General features: G+C 38.0%; 1 protein-coding gene across 1 annotated transcript; it reads left to right on the forward strand.

The window, feature by feature from the left end:
• Nucleotides 1-303: 303 nt before the first annotated feature.
• On the forward strand, nt 304-16,610 carry SUB1 (SUB1 regulator of transcription). Its single transcript, XM_067545482.1, has 5 exons — nt 304-381; nt 3,587-3,659; nt 6,975-7,094; nt 10,918-11,026; nt 16,355-16,610. The coding sequence occupies exons 2-5, from the start codon at nt 3,588-3,590 to the stop codon at nt 16,432-16,434; spliced, it is 381 nt and encodes a 126-aa protein (XP_067401583.1). The 5' UTR covers nt 304-381; nt 3,587; the 3' UTR covers nt 16,435-16,610.
• The last annotated feature ends 1,249 nt before the right edge of the window (nt 16,611-17,859 follow it).

The raw sequence follows: 17,859 nt of genomic DNA on the forward strand, positions 1-17,859 counted from the left end.
GGAGACCAAGGCAGGGGCCTTGGAGAAGAGGGTGTGAGTTAGCCCGCACCCAGGCTCTGGCTGAAGGGGGGAGAAGGGCTCAGCTCCTGCCCAGGCCATGGGATGTGGAGGACAAGCCAGACCCGTTCTCTGGGCCTGTTCCCTTCTACGCCGGCACGGGAAGGGAAGCCGTGCCACGGTCACCTAGTGAGTTCTGTGTGGAATACTAATAACGGACGGTTAGAGGGGAAAACCCTCCCTCCGTTGCACCGACGGTGACGCGCTGCGGCGGAAACGGGACGCAGTCACGCGATGGGTGGGTGGGACTTGCTGGGTGCATCGCTCAACGTCATTTCCGTTTCTCAGGTTCGGAGAAGAGAGGAGTACGCAGCAGAGCGGGACGTGAGTAGCACCTCGCTTCGGCCCCCCTCCCCCCCCCCGGGCTGCATGCTTGGCACCCGCCGCCATCTTATCTCCCCCCGCACCCACCCACCCTTAGCTCAGGAGCCGGAGAAGGGATGGTTTGCTCTGGTTGCTCCCCGCTCGGAGGATGGGCCGTTGCCTCTCGAGCGCTAGGGAAGGGTCGGCCCGCGGGATTCCCGCCGAGCTCCTGCGCTGACTAGTGCCGTGAGTGTAGGACCACCTCTCTCCTCTCCCCGCTCACTGTTGGTGCGGGCCCCGAGCGGGATAAGCCGCGGCGACAGAAGAGACGCTGCCATGTTGGGGGGCAAAGAAAAAGCATCCGAGTGAGGGAGAAAATGGCGGCGGGGAACCGCCCGCCCCATCCCCCACTGCGCGGCGCGACCCTCCCCCACTCCGTGACATGCCGGCCCCCCACGCCGTGAGCCGCCCCCGTTCATTGATCCTTCAGGGACCCGTCTCGCCCCACTGCGTGACTCCTGTCGTCCCCCCATTCTCCATTCAGTTGGGGGTGCGGGCAAAGAGAGCGTCTGAAGGAGGGAGAAAATGGCGGCTGGGAACAGCCTCCCCCCCTTTCTGCCCTGTTTCTAGGCTGTCCCCAATTGTCTCCATTCTCTACCCAGTGACCCGGCCTTTCTCACCCCCCTCAATGGCTCTTCCCCACCCCATTTACCTTTGGGTGCCCCATCTCCTCCTTTCCTCAGTCGTGACCCATATCCACCTGCTTGGTGCCCTGTCTCCTTTCTATCCCTGCATACTAAATAACCTCTTCTGAGTGTCCCACACCATTCCCATTTCCCTGTTCCTCTATATTGGCTCTCCCTAATTCTAACCTATGCCCTATATTATTTTCCATTGGTTCTCTGACTCCTCACTCTGTTCTGATTCTTGACCGTTCTCTCATTCTGCCCTTTAAATTCTGTACCATTGCCTGCACTTCCTTTCCTGCATGCTGTATTAGACTCACTGGTCTACCTTCTTTCATCCTGTTCCCTACCCACACAGTGGGTCCTGCTCTTAAACACATATAACATTATAAACCCTATAACATTATAAACCAGTCTTTTCATCTCATCTCTTTTCTAACCCCCAGCACATTCCAATTTCCCATTCTCTATCACCTGCATTCCATTTCCTCTCACACTGACTTACTTTTTCACCTGATATGCTCTTCTTCCCCATGTGTATTCATTCCTTATATCATTGTGCCTTCTTCCTAACACACTACCTTGTTACTCCCCTGGTAGTCATCCTCCCCTTGCTTGATGTAAACAGTAGTTCACATAATCCCCAATCTCCCACTATAAACATTGTTCCTTCCTTACAAAATATTTCCCTTTATAACATACTTTTCTGCTTTGTTCTTTCAGAGACTGGAAAGTATTAAAAGCAATTAATTAGAATCCCTTCTTTGCCTATTTTGTGCATGGAATAGTAGATGTTCATATTCTGTATCTTCCATAGATTTGCAGAGTAGACATATCTGTCGGTATGCATTCAAAAAGATGTGGATTTCCTTGCATGCCTAACTAATCAAAATTGGCCCTTAAGTGGTTTGCCTGAGATGACCTAGGTCCTAGGAAATACGTGGCAGAACTGAGAATACAACTTAGATATTCTCACCTAAATGTGGTTTAACCACACCATCATGTTTTCTTTTAATCTCTTGAATCATAGGTAGAAATGTAATGATGGATCTGTACCTCCATGCCAGTGCTCATCTCTCTATGACCTGGAAATAAATGTAGTCAAAATAACCGTACATAAGAGTGAGGGGAGTCATTTAGTAGATAATGCTGTACCCATATGTTTTGTGACATTTATTGAAAACTTTTCTTTAAATGTACATAGAAATGTTTAATTAGTTTGGATTGATGATAAATTAAATCGTTAGTAACTTAGACTAAGGTCATGTCTATACGTACAGCGCTGCAGCAGAGAAGCTTCACTGATATAGCTGCGCCACTGCAGTATATCTGGTGAAGGCTCCCTATCCTGATGGGGGAGAGCTCTCCTGTCGGCATAAAAAAATCCGTTTCTGTGAGCAGCAGAAGCTGTGTCAGAGGGAGAAGCTCTCCCACCAACATAGCGCTGTGCACATAAACATTTATGTCACTTGTGGGTGGAATACTCACCCCGTTAGCAACATAAGTTCTACTGATGCTGTAGTGCAGATATATCTCCTGAGTGGTATATTACTATTTTTACTACACAAAAATGTGCTAGGTATTCCAAGTAAAAACTTGAGGCCAGGTCTACACTATAAACTTGCATAAGTATAACCACATTTATATGTGGTTTAGGGAAATGAACAATTCACACCCCTAAGTAATGCAGTTATACCAACCTAACCCCTGGTATAGACAGCACTATCTCAACAGGAGGGCTTCTGCTATAGAAATAGCTACTGCCTTGCAGAGATGGATTAACTGCTTGGACAGGAGTGGCTCTCCCTTCAGCATAGTAGTGTCTCTGAAGCTAATGTAGCGTTTTAAGTGTAGACCTGCCCTGAGTCCTTGTTCTGAAGAGGTTACAAATTAAGGGCTAGTCTACACTTAGGAGTGGTTGTGTTGGTAGGAGAGAGCTCTCCTGCTGGCATAATAAAACCACCTAAACGAGCGGGTGATCCTGCCAGTAAAGTGCAGTCCACCCAAATGCTTATGCTGGCAAAATTTATGTCGCTCGGGGGAATGGGTTTTTTTCATACCCATGAGAGACAAAAGTTTTGCCAGAATTATTGCTAGTGTAGACAAGGCCTAAGTGAGACAATACACAGGTGAAGGGAATGGATCCAAAAGGGGGGAAGAAAGGGAGATGGACTAGTAAAAATTGTCCTTAGATAATAAAAACTAGATAACTTCTGAGAGTCCCACAACATTCCCATTTCCTGGCTCCTCTATGTTGTCTCTTCCTACTCCTAACCTGTGCCCTATGTTATTTCCCATTGGTTCTCTGTCCCCTCACTCGCTTTTTACATTATCTAGATATATTACACAGTTGTTCAGTCAGACATATATATTGAAATTTCCTGCCACTTCATGTTGGCTTCCCGGAGATAATGAGTCTTTAGGAGAGATTTGAATAAAATGAGGGAAGAGGCTTTACAAACAGGTTTGGGAAGTACATTTCAGTCATAAAGGGCAGTGTTTCTTGTATAATATTTTCACAATATCTTTCTTCTTCACAGAATGCCTAAATCAAAGGAACTTGTGTCTTCAAGCTCATCTGCCAGTGATTCAGATAGCGAAGTTGACAAAAAGGTGAATATTGGACACAGATGCTTACTACATTTTAGTCTAGTAATTAAAGAGCAAAACACCAGACAAACTTATTCTGGCTTGGATTAGGAGGCAAGAGTATATTCTACCAGAACAAGTACGTCATGCTATTTGTGTTGCTTAGCTCTTTTGTTAAAACTGGGATCAATGGTTGGTAGGTGAGATGCTTCTAAACATGGAATGAATCTTTTTTTTAAGCTTGATTTGGTTTTGTCTCCTTCAGTATTTCACTTGTGGAATCTAACCACAAGGTCCTTGGAATTCTGTAGATCTCTGTGGTGAGAGCAAGAATACTAAAACAAACTTTATAAGATGCACAGCCTCTGGCAAATACTCAGACAACCTCTGTTACACCTAGCATTGGGATATCTGAATACCCTATAAGTTTTAAAACAAACCAAAGGTTCTTTTTTCCCCTGTGATTCTCTCGGCCCATTTGCTGAACTTGTTGGCACGTTCTCTTCCATTCTATGCCCAATTTCCAAGCTTGCCGTAATACCTGTTACTAGTTTCACAGTGTGTCTCCATGCCAATCTAATAAAGTGCCCTTCTAGTTGAAAAACTACAGCCTAGGTTATAGCCTAGGTAAATGAAAATAAATCATACATACCCTATTCTTTTTGTATAGCTATTTATTGTTTGGGAAGTTTTAACAGGTTTACAAATCATTGCTATGTAGTAGTAGAAACAAAAAAAAGATTATTACAACAGTGAGCTTATTTTTTGATGTAGAGAAACGTACAGTAATATACTCATCAAATCTTCTTTTATTTAATAGAGTGTTACTATATTATAGAATGAGTCTCTTATACCATTCAGGATGTTTTGTTTCTGGCAATTTTATTAAATTGCATGGAAACTACTGATTACTCATATCTGTCAAATCAGGCATGTCTATCAAACGTTAATCAGAAAAAAATTATATGGCTGTGTAGTTTTTTTTTAGGCATATGTACTTAGACTCTCTGTTCTCTGCCTACTTTGTTGGATACTTAATTGAGGTGTTAATTTTTCCATAACAACCTTTCTTACTTTGGAGTAATACCCCTGGCTTTGGACTTCCTTTTTTTCAAGTGAGAGGCTATTAGAAGTCTAGCTACTACTAGCGGATGAGAGATTAATTCTTCATTTCTTTGTGTGATCATTTATGCTAGGAAGCCTCAAGTGGATTGTCAAAGGATCATTTGGTAATAGATATCCAATATTTTGTAATATTTGGTTACTAAGGGCAACCCAATACATGGAAATGACTGGACACGTCCACCATATATGCATACAATCTTCTTTCATCACAATTTCTTTAACATTTATCCCTTTTCTCTTCTTCCCTATCTTTTTTTACCTTACTGGTGTGAGGTACCATTCAAACTGTATCTTAAAGAAACTTTCTTTTTTATGCTACAGAGTGAACATGCTGGCCTGGGTTAATTTGTCTATCTGAATCCTTTTCTAACTGTTTCATATTGCTAGAAGAATTGTCTGCAAAGATTGGAATAAATTAGTTTTCTTATTTCTTAATCAACCAGAATTTCTGTCAAAATTAGCTTTCTGTGTAAAACAACTTTTCTAGAAAAGTTGAGAAATGTAATGCCTAAATTTGAAGGTACTGGCACTCTAGTTAGTTTTGATTTCTAAACAAGTTAAAAAAGTGTCTTCAGTGACCAGCTAGCTAAATGTATGTATTACATGGTTTTCCTAGTCTTTAAAACTCTGTTTTGTGATTTGGGTTAAAATCTAGATTATTTATAATGTCTACTCCTCCTTTTTAGTATTCTTGCAATCTCTTCACCATTCAGAAGTGACCTTCGCCTCCAAACATTTAACTGGCAATATTAACAGTCCTATAAACAAGCAACCCGACCCCTTTCAGTTTTTTCTTGTTTGTTTGCACATTTGAGTAAGTAATGGTGAAACATTAAAGAATGTGCAGTAGTGTAGCTATGTTAGCATTTTGGCTAATGAAAACCAATTTATATTAGATTAGAGTTTGTAGATCAGAACTCAGATTAGTACTTATGGGACTCAATGTAAAGGTAGGTGAAGAATTCAAGAATTATTTAAATGGTGAGATATAACAAAACTCTTAAATGTACTTTTTTTTAAAATGGCCTCTGTGTAGAGAAACAATTTCTACTTTGAGAAACATCAGTTGACATGACTAATCACTAGTCCTGAGCTCATCAAAACATTGTGATTTAAAACCAATTGTGTTCTGATTTTGTGCCTGTTAATATGTATGGCAGTGAGGACCGGATATGTGATGATCTTATTTGTTTTCATAAAAATAAACATCTTTTTTGATTAAGAGCATCCAGTAGCACCCTGTATGCTTGTGATTCAATTTGCAGGATAAGAAACATAGCAATACTATTTCAGACAAAGTTGCTATGATATGAAAGCTGCTCCTAAATGTTCCTGTCCTGTAAATTAAGGCCAGGATTTTCAAAGGCACAGAAGGGAGTTCCTTTAGGTTACTTTTGAAAATCCAGACTAAAATACTATTTAAAAGTATTTTAGTTCCCTTTCTCTTTTAACATTTCTTTTCCTCCTAAACAGCCGTGAAAGCTGGTGTTGAGAAACATGATTGTTTAGCTTCTCAAGCCCATCATGAGTTGATACACACACTAGGCTAAAATGATACTAGTGAGCATTCTGCATTTGAAATGCTGGCTGAGTTTTCTATGGACACAATGATACATATTTTTTGTTATGTATATTCTGTAGTCCATTGTAGATACTAAAGCCGTGGAAACATGAAGACCTTCGAGTGCTGTATGTACATAAGTAGTAATAAAATGGTGAAGTTAGAGGAAAAGGGATATAGCAACATTCTTTTTCCTCTTCCCTCTCCCTTGAATTGTGGAGATGCAAAGGTGAGTGTATTTAAAAAAAAAAAAAAAAAATTTTTTTTTGTCTACCTTGATTTTATTGAAATCTTCTTTGGATTCTAAAATAAAATACTTTTAAAAAACATCCCACATGCACTTAGTTTTTGAAATAGTGGTATTTTGTCTCCTTGCTCTGGGCAATTTTAGTACATGTTAAAAGATTAAGACTGGGTTTACAAAAGTGCTGTTGACCTAAATCTGTTCCTGTTGGAGTCAATAATTAGGCCATATTAGAGAACTTTTGAAAACCCCACCCCAAATTTACTATATTGAAGAGTTTTGTATTGGTCGAGAGATGGACTACAGAATATAATAGTTCTTTGCAGCCTCTAATTTCCCTTTTTTAATACCTAATAGAATGAGATGTGCTTTGTGTTTAGTGGTTTTTGTTTTTAATTTTTGTTTAAAGGCCAAGAGGAAAAAGCAAGCAGCTCCAGAAAAGCCTGTAAAGAAACAAAAGACTGGTGAAAGTTCTAAAGGTGCAGCTTCCTCTAAGGAAAGCAGCAACAGAGATGAGAATATGTTCCAGGTAATATTGACAACTCTACTTCTAGAGGCAGTTGGTTGAAGGGTTCCTGAGGTAGCATGTTATAGTTTGCATTTATTCTATAATCTTTATTAAGAGCACTTTGAACACTTTGGTTTCTTATCCTGGTATAGCATAGCATTCAATCTCTTGGCATTTTTTTGGATAAATAGGATTACAGTGTTAGAGTGAAAGTGAGATATCTAGAAAAAGCAATGATGGGATTTGGTAGAGTAAAATAATTTATGCTGTGACATTCAAATCTAACATTGGTTCATTGATTGTATCACTTGTTCTCAATATTTTATCTTGGTTTATAGTGTCAGTTTTTGAGAGTTAGTCATTTCTGTAGTAAACTCAATAGAATAACTAGGCTGTAAATGTTTAATTCAAAACAAGATCTATATGTGAATGCTTTTTAATCAGGGTTCTTTACGAGGTTCCCAGAAATCAAAGTATGACCTCTCCTCTGCTTAGCCAGCTAGATCAAGAGCAACTGTCAGAGCTCTCACCGTACTGAACTGGGTCTCAGGATAAGTTTGTCCTTCAGTTTATATGTGCTCCTTTATTCTGTGATTCAGTTTTTACCAACAGAACTTCAGAGAAAATTGACTGTTTAAGATTGATACAGATCTTCCTGGAGGACTGCCATTGGACTTTCCAACAGTGTGTGCTGGGCTCCTTAAGAGAGGCCCAAGCTCCAATACTATCCTGTTTCTGCAGTGAGGCATTCGTGATATTGTAGTTCCCAAGGACACTTGGGAGTTGTAACCCTTACTCCAGTCAGTGTGCTGAGAAAGGACCAGGAAGATAAGAACCTCAGCTTCCTCTTTCTCATTGCAAGAAAGATTGGGGAGGAGAGAATACATGCTGAGAGTCTTTTTTAAGACAGTAAGAAGGGGATAGGGTTTTTCCAAACAAGGAGTGTAGAAGGAACTTTTGAAGAATTTGTTGAAAGGGCCTGAAAAAAGGCCTAAAAATAAGGCCATAGAGCTGGCAAAGAAAGTAGTTTGGGGTGGAGGACAAAGCAAGGGAGAGTTGATGGTTAGACTGGATTCCTGCTGCTTTCTTGAAGGTGCCAAGACTGGAACTTATGGAAAATGGGAAGTGGGACTTTTTGTTTTTCTTGTTTGACTGAAAGTCTGGCAGGTGCACTGCTGTTTTACCCTGAAGTAGGGTGAAGTTTGACATACCTTGAGGAGGGAGGGCTTGTATCTAGGGGAAGAGACTGGGAGAAGGCTTGTACTTTGTTATCCCAAGATTGGTGGAGATTTTGGTTTAGTTGGAGGAAAACTGACAGTGGCCACAATACCACAACAGAGATAAGAAACTGCTACAGAACTGAAGAGCACTGATTTTACATGAAAATATTTAAAATTTCTAATGTCTTCTCATAAACTTACATGAGATTTTTTGAAAAAATAGTTGAGGAAATTAACACACACAGCTGCTTTCATGGATTTTGTCTTGAGATAATGAAAATGTAAGTTATATTTAGAGGCTAGACAGAAACTGTTTTACCTATGCCTGTTTTTCTTGATTATTGTAGCACTTGAAGTCTGTGAAATCACAGGAGACTCTTGCAATGCTGAACACAACACAGCAAATTAAGGATGAACTTTCAGTGTCAACTCTGAATATCATTGTCATTTTGTGACTGTGAATTCTCCTTTGGGCTTCATCCTTTGTATCTCTCACGAGTTGCCCACCGTAGGGTTATGCAAGATCAACAGCTTTTAAACATGACTTTTTTCATGTCTGCATGAAGTGCTATCATATTTAATGCTGCATCAAATCATGCGAGTTATTTTCCAAAATAATGCATTTTCCCAGTGTAAAAATGGCATCGCAGAGCTCTGAGGATACTTGTTTTTTCCCCAATCTGCTAGAAGCCCCATTTTATGGCCATTATTCTTCTTAGTAAAGACTTGATAATATATTAGCTTCTAGGCCTGGATGCACTTGCAACTTAGATAGCTGCTGAGTGACCCTAGAAGTTCTCTTTACTTCACGCAAGTAGTGAGTTTGAGCTGTTCAGGCTTTCAACCAGGTAGTTTTGGGACTGACAATTTGAAATGGAATCTTGGCCTCTGACATAGCAGGCTAGAGTACTACCCTTGGATTAACCCCTTAATATTGTTTTTAAACATTGCTTTATGAGATGCAGTCAGAAAAACCTGTGAAATACCTGTAAAAAGAATAAAACCTTTTCCTAATGGTAATAGAGAAACTATGGCACTATTTTCTGAAGTGTGGTTGCTATTGTTAATTGAAAATGTAGATGTGTAAACTTTTATTTTAAAATATATCTAAATATTTTAGAATGTAACTTTAGGGTAATAGCACATTTAATCTGGTATGTTCATTTTATCTATGTGCAAGTGACCTTATTTAAGGTGTAGAGATAAGTCATTCAGGCGGCAAGACAGTCTCATGACACTCTTACTCTGTGATCCCCAAATTGTATTAATAGTTTGAGTGAATACTGTAGAATTATAAATGCTTTGGCTTAAACTTTAGTATTCCACATCAGCTCTTCAGGCAGTCTTGTTTTATTTAAAAATAGAGCACACAATGATGTATCCAAAATGTGATTTGAATCGGAATATTTCCAAAGTTTGGGATTCTGGTTTGGACTTACTTTTGTCCGTTAGCAATGTCAGTGGGTGGCATATCAGTGCTGAAATTAAATATGAAGATTAATAGGAAAACCAGTAAAATATTCTTTCTTTTTATGTTGAATGAAAGTCTCCCTTCTTGGAATGTTTTTCACTTTTTTTTATATTTCTTTCAAACTTGTAACATCATAATTTGGCACTGATAAATCAGGGGGTTCTTAAATGTAATCATGGGATAAAGCACTGTTCCCTCCCATTCTTGATCACTTAAAAATTCCTTTGGTAAGTATAGTAATTGCTTACCTGGAAACACAATATTAAAGTATTTGTACTTTAGGCTTCTTTTAATGTAATTTGATGTCTGGAAATAGTGGAACCAATACAGTGTGACCAATAAATGCTTCATAGGGTTTTTCACAGTGCTGAGGGTGACTTCTGACAGCACCATTCGAACTGCCAGGTGCAGTTAATCTTAGAAGATCAGACAGTTGCTTGCCATATATCCAAAATCTGCTTTTGGGTGCCACCTAGATTTTAATTTTGATTGCGATATCCAATTCTCTAACCTAATTCTGTGAGGATTTAGCCTTGAGCTAAACATCAGGTAATCTGTGTGTGTTTGGGGCCTGTGGCCTCCACCACCTGCATTTAGTGAAAAAAATCATAACTTCAAGGATTTCTGTATATTTAACTTGTGCAAATCTCACTTGGTTTCTGGAAACATGGAAACAGTCTCAAACAGAGCTGGACAAGGTCATAGTTCTGCTATCGTCTTCATTAGTCATAGGTTGAAAACAGATTTGAATGGACGATCTTTAAGCATTTTCTACCTCCATTAATAAAGTTCGCATGAGGAAGCAGGATTTCTTTTTGAAAATATCAGTAATTAAGTTGGCAATATTTATTAGGAATTCAACTTTTAGGTACATATGAATTTTTTTTCGATGACACCCATTTTTGCAGGAAATAATGCTGAATTCTCTTAATGCATTTTAAGTCCTTCATCCATTTATACTGACATCACTTATTAGTCCTGATGTACTTCTCTGGGAAAATACTTAATCTAATCATTTCTACTTATGTCTAAAATAAGAAGCAACAATATGCAGTGCCTCATTTCAAAGTATTTAATACTGCTTAGACTGATGAATAATCCTGTACTGTGTAAAATGTCTTAAAATTGTTCTGATTATTTGTTTTATTGGCAGATTGGCAAAATGAGGTATGTCAGCGTTCGTGACTTTAAAGGGAAAGTCCTAATTGATATTAGAGAATACTGGCTGGATCAAGAAGGTGAAATGAAACCTGGCAGAAAAGGTGAACTTCTGTTTTGGTCATTGGTTGTATAGCATTAAAATATATGTTGCTTAACTTTATTGAGGAAAATGGAAATCATCTAACTTGGAGAATTTTTTAAATATCAGATTTGTACAATTCACAACTAATAATGAGGCTTTCAAACCTTTGTCTATATGTCCATTCTTGGTTCTAATGCAAAATTGAATGTGCTTTGATTATACTTTCTTCTTACCTGATAAGACATCTTCTAAGTAACTTTAAAATATTTTAGCTGGAAAGGCTTAATATTGGGGGAAAATCCAGGCATGTGCTGCAGTTCTTGTCCTTTGCCTTCTCTTCTCCCACTCCTAAGAGTCTATTTTGGTACCGTAGCAAAATATAGTTTTAGAACAGGGGTTATAAAACCCTATAATTTAAAAAAAGCAATTTTAGAACAAATGAAATTTAAATCTGAATTTCCAACTCTATGCCTGAAAGTTGTGCTTTAACTTTTTATAATTTAAAATGAAAAAAGTTTGTGTTGCAGTGGATTGAAGTCAATATAGCATTCATCAAAACAAGCCTGCATCTTATCTCTTTAGATATAGAAGTATTAAAATATTCTGTAGCCTGGACTACTGAGTAACGGTTGCGTTTTCTCTAAAATCTTAGCACTTTTATTATTTCCCCCAGATAGTTTTAAGTTACTATTGTATGAGATTATAAACTGCATGATAACCTATTATCAGTTTTGGAGCTGGACAGGGTTCAGTTGGAAACACAGCTGCTTTGATACAAATTTTGCAGAAAAACTTTGTTTAATTTTTACAGTGTTATACCAGTAAGTTATAGTACTAAACCTTTTTTGGGGAAACCTACCATGTCTCCAAGCTGCAAAAGTCCCATGTGGGAATATTTTTGAAGACATTCCTGTATCATTTGGAAGTATTAAGAAAGGATCACATGCTGTGTAAGCGTAACAAAGACAATGCAGGGCTTGGTAGCAAGAATGAAACAACATTTTGAAAAGTGTGCTTACCCATGCCAAGGATGACATTGAAGATATGTTTCTCTGTCAGTCTGAATATTCTGGATCTTTTGGTGAGTAATGTTAGTGTTTTTATTACATTGTAGAACAAATATTTAAAAACAAAGTTAAATATTGCTGGTTATTTTCATATATGGGTTATAAAGAGAAGCAGAGAAGTTTCATCTGAATGAGAATTTTTAAGTTTTTGAAGGTTAGAAGTTTGTAATTAAAAGCTCATTCAATGCCCATTGATGTTAGGGAAGGATTCTCATTGACTATCATGGGCATTGAAATGGACCATGAGAGACTATCAAAGGTGGCAGTGCAGTAGGTCGTCATAATATAATGGAGATGTCCAGGTATCTATATTGATTTGACAGCCTTGTACAGCTGAGATTTGAACTTAACCAAGACATCCTGTATGAATTAGTTTAGACAATGGACAGATGAAGTAAAAACACCAACCACAAGCAGGTTGAACTACTATACTGCTGGTATAAACATCTGTTTGAGCAAAACACCATACTTACCAGTTTTGACTTTTTTAACTAAATTTCTTGCAGTGTCTAATGTATTAATCCTCAGTGTAGACTAAATCCATTGAAAGTTTGAAGTTTAAAAACTAACCTGTTTTAATTATCTGCATGCTGATAAACTGTCAACTTCTGTTAACCCTCTTGGGTTGGGACTAAGCATGAGAAATTTAATTCCAAAATTTTAGTTCAGGTGAAAATAGGTGTTTGGAATTCTCAATGGCTATTCCAATTTATTTATTTTTTTATATTGGTGGTGCATTTCAGATCTGGAATACAACTCAAACAATGGCACTTTCTCATAGTCCTTCTTCATGTCTTATTATGATACCATTTTTACTGAGCTATTCCTGGTATCTGCTGCAAGCTGGAGGGGGGCAGAGTTAAGGTACACACATCCCTGCAACACAACCTTAACTTTGTATTTCCTGGTTTTCAGAGGTTTAAGTTTAGCCACTCTCCACATTCTGGAAGGGCACGAGGCAGCAGTGGGCAGCATTATCTATGGGTCAACCAAGTTTTCAGGCAGTTAATTTTAGAATTATACAGGTGAGATGAATGACCACTTTCTGCATTGTTGATAGCTTCATCATTACCACTTTCTGATGCATCCGGCAGCAGCAGTAAAACTAAACTTGTTAGATCATTTGTTTGGCACAAACTCAAAGAAATATCCATTTCATAATCCAAAACAACCATGGACAGCTTTGTAGTCAATACTAGTATACTTGGTAAAGAGTTCATAGTTGAAGATTGCTTGGTTCATATAGGCAGCTAGTTTATTTTAGAAATTTTTCAAGAGTTTGAGGTGATTCAAGGTTTGACAAGGATCAGGAAACGTTTTTGTGGTATCCAATAACAAAGTTAAATTGTAGATGTGTAAAGCACTTCCTTGCCCTTGTTTTCTTTCCTGCATTCTCAATCTAAAGTACCAGGGTAGGTGTTGAAGTACAAATGAGATGGATGCTGCTATGACATGGTTATAACAACTCAGATGTGTACATTATAATACATTTTAAGAGCTGGAAGAGAACCACCCAGAAATGCATGTTTGCTGCTGAAGTTAAGCCCGTGGACTGGTGGAAATGTCTAGCCAGTCAGATATAGAGCTCAGAAAATAACTTTTTTCCTGGAGTAGAAGCTACTGCAGGTGTACAAACGACATTTATCTAAATCTAGACTAGTTTGTTCTAATTTCAGAAACTGGTAGTGTGTAAAGGAAGTAGGAAATCTGTCTTTAACAATCAATTAACAAAAATGCAGGTGGCAGATGAGACATAGTATTCTAAAAAACTTCTCTGCAGTTCATCTCATTTAATCTCAGTTTACTGAAACTGAAAAAAGAAACTTGTTTTGCCATTACCTACTGTTGACTTAGTATAGATCACATTAGAGCTTCGTTTCAGTTGTGATTTTGTTACTTCAGCAATTAGGAAAGCAAAGCATAAACGGTAACATTCTAACACTGGTTTTGGTGTAATTCCAACAAAATTTACTTGTACTATAGTTTCAGGCTAGGATTTTCAGTGGAGTTTAATGAGTTAAAAACCCACATCCCTCTGAAATTCCATAGGAATTAAGTGTCTAATTCCATATGGCCCTTTGAAAATCCAGCTTGACTAAACAAATGTTTACTAAATTAGAAATGTAAGACACCAAATTTGACTACTACAAACTCTCAAGAAGTTTCTTTGGTAAAGTAAGTTGCTGCTGGAACAAGCCGATGTATGTTACTAAATATTACTTAATTTTTAGGTAAGTAGCCAACAACTAATACTACATCAAATAGATGACTGTTTTCTCTTATAAAAAATGACTGAGCTTTTCTTTTGGAAACTAAACTAAAATCTAATCTTAAAATGAATATTGTCTTTTTGCTATTGATTTGAATTGCTTTGACTAAAATCAGCACACTTTAAAAACTTATGCTAAATTAGAATACTTGATATTTTGTTGTTCTATTCATCTAGAAATGAAGTTGCTGATTATAGTGAGAATATTGAGACATAAACCAGTTTGTATGTTTTCTGACTGTAAGGGCTTGATGCTGTTTGTAATGGATGGTATTTTTCAGTGCAAAATTAAATATTCAGTTTCAGTAAAATGCTCAAGATTTCTTAAAAAAAAAAAAACCCTCTATCTTTGAAAACTTTATGAAACTGTCTGACAGCATTCTCAGAATATGAAATGCTGGTATCAAGAACATGGAAGAATATAGGAAAAGTTTTTTTCCTCTAGATTAAAGTTCATAGGTGGCTGATGCAACAGCAGTTCTTATGCTGATATTCTCAAATAATAAAAATATTGGGTACAAAAAAAGCCTTGGTCCTGTCACAGGTTTTCCCAGAGTGTGCCATTGCTCCTTGAATGAATGGAGACAAAATTAAATAAATCCTTAAATAAACAATGGGTTAAAAGGGTAAGAAACATGGATAGAGGTGCAAGTCAGATTGGTGCATGAGAAGACAGATAAATGTCATGCTATTTTGTGTCGTGGGAGAGAAGTATGATAAACAGTTCTGTAACCAGTTTGGATACAGCACAGTACTTTTGATGGTGCTTTAAAAAATAAATGTTTACATGATTAATATGCAGAATTTAGTTTAACAAAGAAGATTAAGGGGTTACTTGGTTAGTCTAAATGTATATGGGGAACAAGTATTTAGTAATGGGCTCTTCAGTCTAGCAGAGAAAGGTGTAACACAATCCAATGGCTAGAAGTTGAAGCTAACCAAATTCAGAGTGGTGATCAGGCTTAAATTTTAAGTGAAAGTTATTAACCATTGGAACAGTTTACCAGTGGTCATAGTGGATTCTCCATCACTGACCATTTAGAAACCAAGATTAGCTTTTAGAAGAACATTTATGCTTTAGGAATTTTGAAGAAGTTCACTGGGACCCGTTGTACAGGAGGTCAGGCTAGATCAGGTGTTGACAACCTATGACACATGTGTCAGGCAGGGGACGGGAGGCTGAGGGGCCAGGTTGGCGCGCCACTGGCCCTGGCCAGGAGCTGTGCAGCTGCCACTCCCCCCCCCCACCTCCACCCAGGGCACCGCTGGGCCCTCGTGGGAGTGGGGTGGCTGCTGGGGTTGTCAGTGAGGGCTGGCACCTCAGAGGAGGGCCCATCCAGTGCCCTCCCCAGGTATGCCACTGGGAAGGGGCGAGCAGGAAACTGGTCCACAAGTACCCCCCACCTAACACCCTTGTCAGGGCACTGGGCCCCATGGCATGTGGGAGAAGGGCAGGGTGAAGAGTTGGCACTCCCCTTCCAAAAGGTTGCCAACCCCTGGGCTAGATGATCACTCTGATCCTGTCTTGCTGTGGAATCTATGACTGTAGGAGCATGTGTGTGCAAACTCAGTCCACAAAGACATGGCTTTTATCATACTAAAGAAAGAAGCCTGAGCCTCTCCAGCTCATCCGGAGTATTAGTGAGGCTTGCCATCAGGGCCACAGCTACATTTGTAGCTTCTTGTGATTTACATAACACCTGTAGATGGGTTTCTATAATGGGCTGCACTCCAGATTATATCTTCTTCCTACATGCAAACAGCATTCAGAAACAGACTAATCTCTTGTTTAACCTGAAGTGAAATGTAAATATTCCAGTGAATAATCATAAATGAATAATTACAATAACTAAAATATTTATTAACACTCACTACAGCGAACACTGTTAATTATGAAAATATTGATGACATCATAGTAAGATTGTTTTGGGTTCAAAGATTGTTAAAGCTGTACAAAATCTTGACCTTAGTTTTCATATTGTACTAAGGATTTTTTTTTAATGCATTTCAGGTATTTCTTTAAATCCAGAACAGTGGAGCCTGCTGAAGGAACAGATTTCTGATATTGATGATGCAGTAAGAAAACTGTAAAGACAGAGCCATACAGAGAAACCTTTACTGTTTTAGTTGTTTTAAGCAGTCTTTTTACACATTGGCTTTTGTTTTCTAAAATACTTGTTTTCCAAGCTATTGTATATTTGGATTGCAAAACAATTTGTAAGAGGAATACTTTTTTTTATGTGCATTAAAAGTGTATTCTAAGTGAGGCTATTTGTGTATACTTTATTAAAAAGGAATGTTTTGCTTCCAACACAGTGTAAAATGAAAACCAATTGAGTGATACTATGTAAAGCTTAGCTGTTTTTGGCCTTTTTGACTGAAAATGCTGGTTGCTGGTAAGGCCAGCTAACAGTTTAGTCTCTTTTTATTTTGGTTTCAGTTCAGTTAAAACATGTTCATATTAACTAATCAGGAGACATTAAAAATAATTTGCCCTTATTGCAGATATTCATAATTTTCCCTTTCCCTTTTATATTGAAGATTTCAGCTCAATCCAGACAATGAATAATTAAATACTTTTTGTAGATAATCTTAAATACTGTCTTTGAAAATTACCACATTATTTATTATGTAAATAAGTACATAGATTTTTGGCATTGCCTGCATGAAGTATTACACTAAACAAGCATATACAATTATGCCACAATAACACTTGGACACAAGCCACATTCTTCCTTTCCTCCTGCAGATCATTTGACTTAGAAAAGATAATTAGTCGTTATTCTTAGAAACTAGATTTTTAGTGTGGTATAAATAAATGTATATTATGGTAAGATTTTACCTCAGAATAGAATTTAATAAAATTGTATTTCAAAGGTCCCATCTTAAACGGATGAACTAATAACCTTACTTACCTACCCTTTTCAAGCTTTGCAGTAGATTAAAATAGTTTTTGAACATACCATCTGATATTCAGGGATTAGTTATTCTAATTGGTAAGTAGCCTTACCCTGCCTCAGTAGCGCTTTCAGTCGGTTCAACAGTACTGCTTAAGCAGGGCTAAAACTAAATTTTAATACAGTTTGGTGTAGATTGAACAAGCAGGGTTAAAACTGCTCTAGCCAAGGTCTCAATCTGGGCTAAAACAGTTCTGCCCTGTCCATATTGCCTGATCAGGCCACATGTTCATGTGACTTACACATGCACAGTTGTTTTAGTCTTTTGGGTTGGGCATGTGTCATGCTTACAGTGAAGTACTGGCATACAGCAGGTCATGATTTTAGTGAACTTCACTTGACTATCAGCATCCTGATCTGAAGTAGAGTTGGAGAGTAGGAAGTAAGGTAGTGTAGATGCAACAAAACTGAAGGGAATTTTGATAGATGGTTTAAGAACATTGAAAAGAAGGAAAAGAATAAAAATCTTATTCCAGGTGAGTGTATAAAGAGCACTCATACAAAGGTTAAAGATCATAAAAATTAGGTGTGAAATCAGTTAGTGGGTCAATTAACACTA

Source organism: Emydura macquarii, unplaced genomic scaffold (genome assembly GCF_026122565.2).
Source record: "Emydura macquarii macquarii isolate MOO-44397 ecotype Brisbane River unplaced genomic scaffold, CSIRO-AGI_Emac_v2 contig_1045, whole genome shotgun sequence".
Taxonomy (NCBI): domain Eukaryota; kingdom Metazoa; phylum Chordata; order Testudines; family Chelidae; genus Emydura; species Emydura macquarii.

What these genes read in the sequence shown, in the direction of transcription:
- SUB1 (XM_067545482.1), top strand. Translation starts at nt 3,588, where the DNA reads ATGCCTAAATCAAAGGAACTTGTGTCTTCAAGCTCATCTGCCAGTGAT. An exon ending in ATAGCGAAGTTGACAAAAAG is followed by an intron (nt 3,660 to 6,974) that starts GTGAATATTGGA and finishes TTTTGTTTAAAG; the next exon opens with GCCAAGAGGAAAAAGCAAGC. An exon ending in GAGATGAGAATATGTTCCAG is followed by an intron (nt 7,095 to 10,917) that starts GTAATATTGACA and finishes TTTTATTGGCAG; the next exon opens with ATTGGCAAAATGAGGTATGT.